This window comes from Cucumis melo, chromosome 5 (assembly GCF_025177605.1).
Source record: "Cucumis melo cultivar AY chromosome 5, USDA_Cmelo_AY_1.0, whole genome shotgun sequence".
NCBI classification, from domain to species: domain Eukaryota; kingdom Viridiplantae; phylum Streptophyta; class Magnoliopsida; order Cucurbitales; family Cucurbitaceae; genus Cucumis; species Cucumis melo.
In genome coordinates this window covers 26,762,407-26,772,137 of record NC_066861.1, presented here as the reverse complement: position 1 = coordinate 26,772,137, position 9,731 = coordinate 26,762,407, and the positions used below count along the sequence as shown (strand labels likewise).

Here is a 9,731-nt window from a genome sequence, read left to right as displayed (position 1 = left end):
ATAATTAAGGTTTGAGTTGAAAATAATAATTTTATTATTAAAAAATCATTATTCTTTTATATATTTTTTTTTTAAAAAAAGATTTTGTGTGACGTGTTCTTCCTCTTGAAAAAAAAACCCTAATTACCTTCTCTGAACGATTTTCCTTTGATTCCACTCCTTTATCTCGCGAGTGTATGCTTGAGTAGGAAAAATTGTGTTAACCTTGAAAAGCAACCAACATAAACGATTTAGCACTTAGATCGCATCGAATTTTGTTTTCAAGGAAGTGGTTCAACACGACACAAAAATGTTAATCAACATTTATTTTTCCAACAAAATATTGAATCGATTTGTAATTCACATTTCTGTAAGTTATTGAATATTTTTCATTTAAACTCTTTTACAGTATGCAGTTTAAATATTTATCTATGTTATAATTTTATCATGTTTTTTAAAATTTTAAAAATAATACATCATGCAACAATTTCTAAGAACATACACAAACAACTCTTCAACACAACTTTAGTTTTCACATATCATTTATGTTAAATCTTTTATTGAACTTATAATATTGTAAACTTTATTTCAATGTTCAACCACAATGTAAAAAAAGATTAATTAGTTGCTGCTCATTTTTTTCTTTTAAAATTAAGCCTTTTAGAGGGTGTCAGACGCTCCTTGCATCTCGAGCATATGGAGTTGACATCTATCTTATACACCGATAGCTAATGATACTAATTTCTATCTGGTTGTTTAACTTCTATATGGATATAATTTTTGTTTGATTAATAGAGTTATCAGACACACCACGTAACAAGGTACACACAATTTTATAGAATTTTAAGAACATCAAAGATAAACACAAAAAACAAAATAAGAATAGAACCTAGATTTTGGTAACCAATTATGTTGATCAGTGTTATATCACATACATTTCGAGGGTTAGTGTGCATGATAAAATATATTTTTACTATTGAACAGTTAAGCAATTACAATAACGTTGTAATTATTTGTAAATACAAGGCTTTCTTGTAAATACAAAACTTCCTTCAAGTATGAGACTCAATTTCGAAGGATAACTTTGATATTTCCAAATTTCAAATATTGATGAAGATCACCGCTCTATTTGATGAACTTAGATTTTCCCAAGTTTGAGAATCTTTTCTCAAGTAACGAATAAAGCTTCAAGTCGATGTAGAGAAACACCTAAGGGGTCTACAATAAAAACTGGAAACATAAATTTACGTGGAAAAGTCCCTACTTAGAGAAAAATCACTGAAAAGAAAGAAATTTTCCGAGTGAAAATTTGCTACAGCCACAATGAATAATTTTCTCTCTCCCATCCCCGATTACGAAAAACACTCTCTCAAAGTGTTTGGCCATTCACACGTTTTTTCACTCTCCAACTAGAAAAATCAAGAGAGTTTAATTAGAGTTCACACACTAAAACTAAAGTGTTTCTAATAGAGACAAATGAAAAGCAAAGGCATAAACTCTTTTTTTTTTTTTTTTTTTTTTTTGAAAAAGATATGTTTGGTCAGTAGGTGCACTTAGACATCTCCACTTGGTGGACACTCCCTTAACACCCTCATCACTTCCACTTCATTAATAATAAAGAAAGATAATGCAGGAAGCTAGGAATGTCTAAAGGACTAGAGATAAAGTCCACGTGAGAGAATTATACAAAAGCTTGAAGATTTAAGGCAATAGAGCTAGCGCTATATAGTTTGTAAAAAGTTTCAATCTGCTAGTCCAAAAACCAACGAGAGCTTGAATATCGTCCCATATCTCTATGGTATTTCTTTCCTTACTCTTGAAGATTCTGATAATTATTTCTTTTCAGCCAAATGATCAGTAGGATCAAAGCAATAGTGTTAAATGTAATGGTCCATTTTTTGTTCTTTTTGTTTGATTCTAAAAATCTCCTTGCACCGAGAAGCAAGGTTTGGATTGTTATATTGCGTCAGTTTATCGTAATCTCTGCCTTGCCCCATATTTCTTGAGTGACAACACAAGAGATGAAGATGTGTTAAGAGTGTTTCTTCCAGAGAGTGCACCAATTTGGATTGAGATACCAGTTTGGGAGTCGTTTTTGGAGTTTTTCTGGTGTATTGATGCTTTCATGCAAAAGAGACCATATGAAGATCTTACACTTTTTAGGGATACCTGATTTCCAGAGGTTTTTGAAAATAATAGGATTGATGTTGGATTCATCATGTTGGTCCATGGTATGTATAGCATTTTTGATAGACACTATGCTAAACTGACTGTTCGTATTCAACTTCCAGGTTGGTATATCAGAACCTCGACCATTATCAGGAGCGGTAAGGCATAAGCGCTTTTTTTTTTTTTTTTTTTTGCTCTAACAATCTCAAACATCACAAATTGTGACACATCTCGCCTTCCAAGCACATCACAGGATTCACCTAATTAAAAAGGGCACATGACACACTTTCTTGAAAAGAGACATGGAAAAACCTGCCTTGTAGGAACATGACACGATTAGCGCCTAAAAATGAGCATGATACACAAATAGAAGTGCTTTGAAATGACATGTGAAATGAAAATCGCCCTCAAACAAAAATTCTTATGGAAAGGGCATGTGACAAGAAAATGCCCTAAAGTGTCCCATGATACAACTTTGGTCAGATTCGATAACCTTTAGGTTTCACCAGCTGAAACCTCAATAGTATGGTTACTCGCTAAGTAATTTAAATACTCATAATTTTCCTAAAATGTTTTTCAGGTAAAGGTAAGAAATTACCAGGGCACTTGACGAGAAGTTTTGTTAGCGCTCAGTGTTATATTTTAAGAAGTTTTAGATATTTAAAAGAGGACTATTTTTTTTTATCATGAAACAGAGTGACTTGTAGTCACCATTTTATTCATCAAGCAATGTTACAAAGGTTCAAAGGCTTGAGAATAGCCTTAAGAGAAACTTAGTCTAACAATGCTTTGGTGTTTAGAGATATAGTAGATGGATTGTAATCCTTAGATGTTGAATTTCTGCCGGACGAAAGGCCTATAAGGTTGATCTTATCCTCCCAAGAGTTAATTAAACTTCTTTCCAAGTTTCTGAAAATCCAATTGTTTCTTTCATTCCACAAATCCATAACATAACGGTTAGTAAATGGTCCCACCTATTTTATTTTATTACGTGCAAATTAATTAATTGATTGGTTATGGAGTTTGGTTATGGAGTTAGTAAATAATCTGTTAAGATTTTATTGTCAAGGATGGTCCCACAGGTGGTTAGGATTTATTTCTTATATATTGGTAAAATCATGTGTGAGAAGTTATGCTGTTTTGAAGCATGAAATAAAAAGTATAAAAGCTTTTGATAGTGAGTTTTTCATAGTAGTTCTTTATGGAAAATAATACGAAAAACCGATAGAAGAAACATCACGTCGTTTGGGGATTGAGTTGAATACAACATCCATAGTTTTGAGATTAAGGGGGAGATATTCTATCCTTCTTATGAGTTATGGTATTATGTTCTCACATATTTAGTTCTGATGAATCAGTTCTAAGACAACACGATAGTAACTATGTAGAGTGTTGTACTCCAGTCATAACTATGTATTAAACAATTATTGTATACACTCCAGCAAACCATCCCCAGATGTAAATGTGTAATCATTGAATTGGGTTAACAAATGTTTATGTGTTATGTATTTTTTCCTAATACTGTAGTTTCTTTGATTGGATATAATTGTGTTTACAACTACTGTTAATAACTAAGAACCGTCCATTTCTCAACAACTATCCCTAGGTTGAGAGAAATAATAGAAGAGAAGGAATATTGAGTTTAGTAGTTTAAATTTAAAGATCCTTTTATCCACGTTATAGCTAGGAATCCCAAACTATTTCCTTTTTTAAATCATTAATGAGATTATTTTCAATAAAAGTCTATTCACTTAGAAAATCTTTATATGGAGTTCAAAGATAAGCTAATTTTGATTTTAAATTGTGTGCATGGTAGTAATTAATGAGCTCTCAGTTAAAGATCACAAGAGACATGGTTACAAACATACCCCTATTTGTATCTAAACAATACAATCGTTTTCTCCTTAATATATAATCACGTAGCTAGTTTAAGAAATATACTTATTGTACAACACATTACTTTAAAAGCATAACTTTTATTCATTAATATATCAAATACAAAGCTACCTCTAAAGCCCACTCTTTTATGATTTTATTTCATGAGTAGCCAAAGAAGTAGCATTTTTTCAAACATAAGAAAGTTACAATAGAACACAAAGGAAAGACGAAATATTTATAATCCAACATAACCATATGCTCAAAGTGTCCCTTCAAATAGAGATACTGTTTGGAATACCCCTACCTGTTAGTCCTTCAGTACTTGAAGGAAGAAGCAAAGTATATGGAACATTAACAGGTCCACTTCTATTCTTGAGATCCACATCTTTGTTCCTTTCAATAATTCTACTTTCAACTTCAGACACTTCTTTTCCAAAATACTCAAACAGTTCTAATGCAGCTTTGTCAGAAGTCCATTCAATGCTAGACCTTTGTCCAAGATAAACTTCATCAGAAGCGTGCCTTGATAATATTTCAATTACTGAAACTCCAAGAAGTGTTTGAAACACTGAATTGATTGTTTTTAAGTAAGCCTTCTCAGGTTTTGATTCAAGTTCTTTGTACTCAGCACTTCCTACTTCAGGCATATGTCTACGACTTATCGTTGGTCGATTCGGACAAAAGCCTCCATAAGGATATTGTCCAAAGTTAACTGCAGCATGAAGAGCCGAAGATATCCATATGATGGTAGTACATGTTTCAATCAGTTCGTTGAAATTTTGCAACTTTGGCCACCATGTTTCATTTTTCTTATCAGCATGACCTTTCTCTCTAACCTCTTTCCACCAAGATTGAAGTTCAACATCATTTTGAATTGCATTATCATCTTTGTAGTATAGAGAGCAATAGTTTGTAACCCATGTTTTGATTGTTGACCAAATCTCAAGCCCATCAACAGCAAATGGATAATCCTCTATGAGTAACTTAAGTCCATGTGTTGATCTTGCATCCTCAACCGCTACACCTCTGCATAAATAATCAAAGGATAATAAAATGCCCATCTTTTGTAATATAGTTATAAAGAAAATTTGCACAAACTACCTCTATTTACGGAGCTAGTTATGATTATCATTCTTTAGGGGGATAAATAATTAATTGCAACAAACTCCACTAGAGGTGATTCATCAACTAATTAAAAGTTCAGGTGTATAATTGTAACCAACCTGTATAGTTTAAGAGACTAATTGATGAAAATAAAAGGCTTAATTAATGGTGTAATTGGTGATTTACCTTTTGATTAGATCAGCAGGGAGTGCTTGCTCACAGAAATTCCATTCTTTATATATGTGAGAGGATAACTCCATGCAATATTTTGATTGAAAATGCGTTTGTTCAAGAAGACCATCACTATTAACAAGCACCTGTCTTGCAAATGCATTGATAAACATAGTGTCTTTGTAATGAGGAACAAGTAACTTATGAATTGGATGAAGCACACTCAATTGTCTATGTGTTGCAATCACAAATGGCTCTTGTACTGCATGAGTATGCAACCTACAATAAGAATTTTCAAGTGTTACATCGTATATTTCAAATAAATTACAACCACACACACACACATACATATATATATATATATTATAAAACATTTTAATTGTTGAGTAATTAATTATTTTCGATCAAACATACCAATGGCTGATAAGTTGATGGTAACCAGTATCATTGACAACCACATAAGCCTTAGCCAATTGCCATATTGACTTTTGAACTCCTTCTTCAGCTGGAAAATATTGTTTGCTATTTGCACCAAACTGATCACCTTGAGGGTGTGGCAGACTCAACTCAATAACCAATGGCTTCAAAGTTCCATCGTCTTTCAAAAATAGCAATGTTCTTGTGGCATATGCTTTTGTTTTTGTTGAATTTATTTTTCTAAGATATGGCATTAATGCATCATGGTGATCCAATATGAATAGTTTCCTCTGATTCAGTGCCTGTATACATATATAGATAAGAAAAAAAATGTTAAATTACAATAATATAATATAATTTAAAAAAAGAAAAACAAAAGTTTAGGTGTTTTTAATATTTACCTCATCAACCGTGAGACCTTCTAAGCCAGACTTTATGTCTTCTTCAGTAATATTGCTATGTTGATCACCATATATTTTGGGATCAAGTTTGCTTTTGGGAGGAAATACCTATAAAAATATATACAAAAGAAAACATATAATCTTTTGAAAAAAGATTAATGTGTAAAGCTGAACGGAGAAATAAAAAAGCTGATTTTTTTTACCTCAAGACGATGAATGATTAGAGGGTTAACTCCAGCTAGCATTTCTCTTGCAAATTCTTCGTCTGTTTGCCATGCAAACTTGTCCTCTATTTGTGATTATTAGAGGGAAAAAAATATAAGTATTATTTCAATAAATTTGAAAACATAAAATATAATCCAAATTTGCTACCGAATAAGACATAATATAAGAATGTACGTGTTAAGTAACATAATGAAATAGAAATTAATCTACATGCATTATATATAGTATACCTTTAACAACTTGTGGAGGTGAAAATTTGAGTAAGCGTTGGTCATTATCCGTCCTAAGAAGTTCTTGTAACATTGGAGGTGTGAAATCCTTAGTGAGATTTCTAATAACATCCAATGGAATAGGAAGTCCTCCTTCGTAAAGATCATGAACATCTTGAAATTTATCAAACTCTCCACCTGGCCGTATAATATTGATTATGTTTAGAAGTGCTGGTTGAATTGTTGATACAACTGATTTCAATGCAAATCCAAGAAAATCTGATAACTTCAAGTGTCCAAAATTTTCATCTCTTGGTACGTAAATGTTTAATCCTGACACCACTGGCAATCTACTCTCATAGTTCGAATCTAACAACAAAAAAATTCATAAATGAAACTTTCGGTTTGACTAAAGAATTTCATAAATTACTAAATGGTTAAGAAATGTGCCATAATTAAAAATCTTACCTCTCCATTCTCGTCGTCGTCCAGTTCTTCCACGACGAGGGTAAGGGTATTGGCTCCCTCCAAGAATTGGACGCCCGTCACCAGGCTCGGAAATGTCATTGTAGAGATCGTAGTCATAAATTCTATCCCATTCCTTACGTTCTCCGGTTCCATCTCCTCTAAGATTCAACAATTCTTCCTCTCTATACTTACGAAGAGGATTCGGTGTATCCTTTGGAAGATATGTCTATACACAAAGCAAATAAACTATTTATTATTAATTCCTTGCAGGAGAGAGAGAGGTAAAACAAAAAAGGGAAAAATAATATTTTCTTATTCTTTCTTCTGAACAAAGTTAGATAGACGGCGAGATTAGTGTATAAATCAGAATATGTTAGCTAGGGTTTGACACATCGCTTTAGCCCACATAAAAGGAATTTAATACTTACGTTATTAGCAAAGAAAATACGATCTTTCTTGTATCTACCAGAAGGGTAAACCCATGAATTACAATCAAAATGGACTCTTCCATAGCCAGGAACATCCTCAAGAGTGAGGGATTTGAGGAAGAAGTGACTTGTATGTCCATTTTGTATGTAGAAAGCTCCTGGATATCCAAAATCATTATCATCCCATGGAAAGTTAACCTGAAACACAGATTCTCCAGCAAATAATGGTGGGATTGAGGTTATCCATTGCTCCAAAAATGCCTTCTTCCCAACTTTCCCTCTTGAATCAAATGCTGTGAGAAAAAAAAGGGTATTCTCCTATTAGCAAAATACTAAACAGCAACACTCATTTTATACTTTCTTTTTAGGCCAATTGCATTGGGCATCAAATTTAAGGATACCCTAATAATTAAGTATATTTTAATATTTTTAAAAAATTGAAAGTATAACAAAATCTATATATTTGTTGATAGACTCCTACCAATAATACGATCCATTAGATAAATTTTTTATATCTATAAATTTATTTTCATTATATTGTATTATATCTGCTAATACTTTAAACTTGATTGTTAAAAAAAATAAAAAATACTTGAGGTCTTTTCTCTATTGTTGGACTATTGTTTTCTAAATTTTCTTTGGGTTTCTAAACGGATATATATTGAAAAGAATGTGAGATATAATGAAAGTGTTAAAGAATATGTCTGACCTAGTAAACATACAGAAGCACCTACTAACTAACGCTAGGTATCTTTTATAAAAATAGTAGAAAGACACAAAATAGAGATGCTAAACTTGTAATTTAACTGTAAATTTAGATTAGAGAGGAAAGAGATGTTACAGGCTTGAGTGGCACTGATGAGTTGAAAGGTAACACCACTACCCAAGATCTCAGTGAAGGTATCAAGAACAGAGGAATGTAATTGAGTGAAATCCAAAACATTACTTCTCATAAGAATCACTTTCCCTTTTATTTTTTTTCCTCCAATACTTGAAACTTTCTCAACAATGTTACCACCAGCATTGATAACAGAGCCTGCAAGATCTCCAGTAGTATTCAAGGCTCCTTCAATGATGTTCTTCCCAATTCCAAACATTTTCACTCTTTTTCTAATTCTTTTTTTTTCTCTCTCTCTATATGTTTGGAACTCAGAAGATGGTTTGTAAAGAAGGGTTTGAGGATGGTATTTATAGCACAAAAAAGTGTTTTTTCCTCTCTTTGAAAAAGATACGAACACAATCATACAATGTTTGACCACTCATTATATTTAATTTTTACATTTTCAAAGGCTTATCAACCTTATCTTTGAAACTTTACTTTTAGCCCTTTGTTCTCTCTCTTTTTTATTAACCATAATCAGTTTTTTCTTCCATTCTTTGCTTATAATTAAAGGTGGAACTTTGAAATTATAGTAATGTCGGTTTCATTTCTAATTAATTTTCTTGTAAATTACATAGAGTACTTTGATCATTTTTGTTCAAATTTATGATTGATGTATTTGCAGTGGAATAGGAAAAAAAAGTGTGTTATTTGAATATATAACAGGACACATAACTACTGCATATAATTGGTCGTGTTTAATTATTTGCCACCATAAGTACGACCCAACTAATATAAAACTTTATAAAGATGTGTCAACCTAGTTAAGATATATGGGTGTTTATTGATACAACCACACCTAGTTACTTGTTAATTAAAACAACAAGAAGAATATAGACTTGTATTATTGCTTTTGAGATTAATTAAATATTAGAAAGTTAGATTCTTCCATTCCAGGTACGAGTTCAGTTGTTTAATCAACAAATCTTCAAATTATTATGAGATGTTGAATTGATTAAAAATGAAACTGAAAAAGGAAAATGGCTTGAAAAGTTGATGCTCGCATGATTTTATATAATTTTTCTAGATAAGAGAAATACATTTGGAACTTGAAAAAAATGTTTTGATAAGGACCACTTGCACTTAATGGCAAACATTAACATGAAAATTAAGCACTTGGTCCATGGTCGAACGAATTTCGTCACCCAGACCCGTATCGAACAAAAAACCGAATCACACAGCAAGAATTAGCCGTAGTGGCAAGTCCGGGTCAACTACAGGGAGCACACTTTGCAAAAAGGAAAATTCAAAGAAATTCAATATATAAAAAAATAATCTAACTTGAGTTGTTGAGATTTCTTTCTTATCTAAAGAATTCATTCATTGAACATTATCCTTACATGTATTAGAGTGAAAGTTCTTTTCACAAACCAACACACAAATTCTTTCGCATGCTTTGTCC

The 9,731-nt window shown here is 32.0% G+C and overlaps 1 protein-coding gene across 1 annotated transcript; it reads right to left on the bottom strand.

Annotated features, from left to right (window-relative positions):
* Positions 1-4,021: 4,021 nt before the first annotated feature.
* On the bottom strand, positions 4,022-8,589 carry LOC103494856 (linoleate 9S-lipoxygenase 6-like). The gene is made up of 9 exons (XM_051084707.1): positions 8,291-8,589; positions 7,450-7,742; positions 7,022-7,247; positions 6,575-6,922; positions 6,323-6,408; positions 6,120-6,227; positions 5,716-6,020; positions 5,317-5,580; positions 4,022-5,052 (listed from the first exon to the last, which is right to left on the bottom strand). Exons 1-9 carry the CDS (start codon positions 8,544-8,546, stop codon positions 4,299-4,301), a joined length of 2,640 nt encoding a protein of 879 aa, XP_050940664.1. The 5' UTR covers positions 8,547-8,589; the 3' UTR covers positions 4,022-4,298.
* Between the last annotated feature and the right edge of the window lie 1,142 nt (positions 8,590-9,731).

Bases quoted from the DNA above. Each gene is read 5' to 3' on its own strand.
- LOC103494856 (XM_051084707.1), bottom strand. From the start codon at position 8,546: ATGTTTGGAATTGGGAAGAACATCATTGAAGGAGCCTTGAATACTACT. The intron at 6,021-6,119 runs GTAAATATTAAA...ATATGTATACAG, and splicing joins AAGGTCTCACGGTTGATGAG to GCACTGAATCAGAGGAAACT. The intron at 5,053-5,316 runs GTAAATCACCAA...TTATTTATGCAG, and splicing joins CCTGCTGATCTAATCAAAAG to AGGTGTAGCGGTTGAGGATG.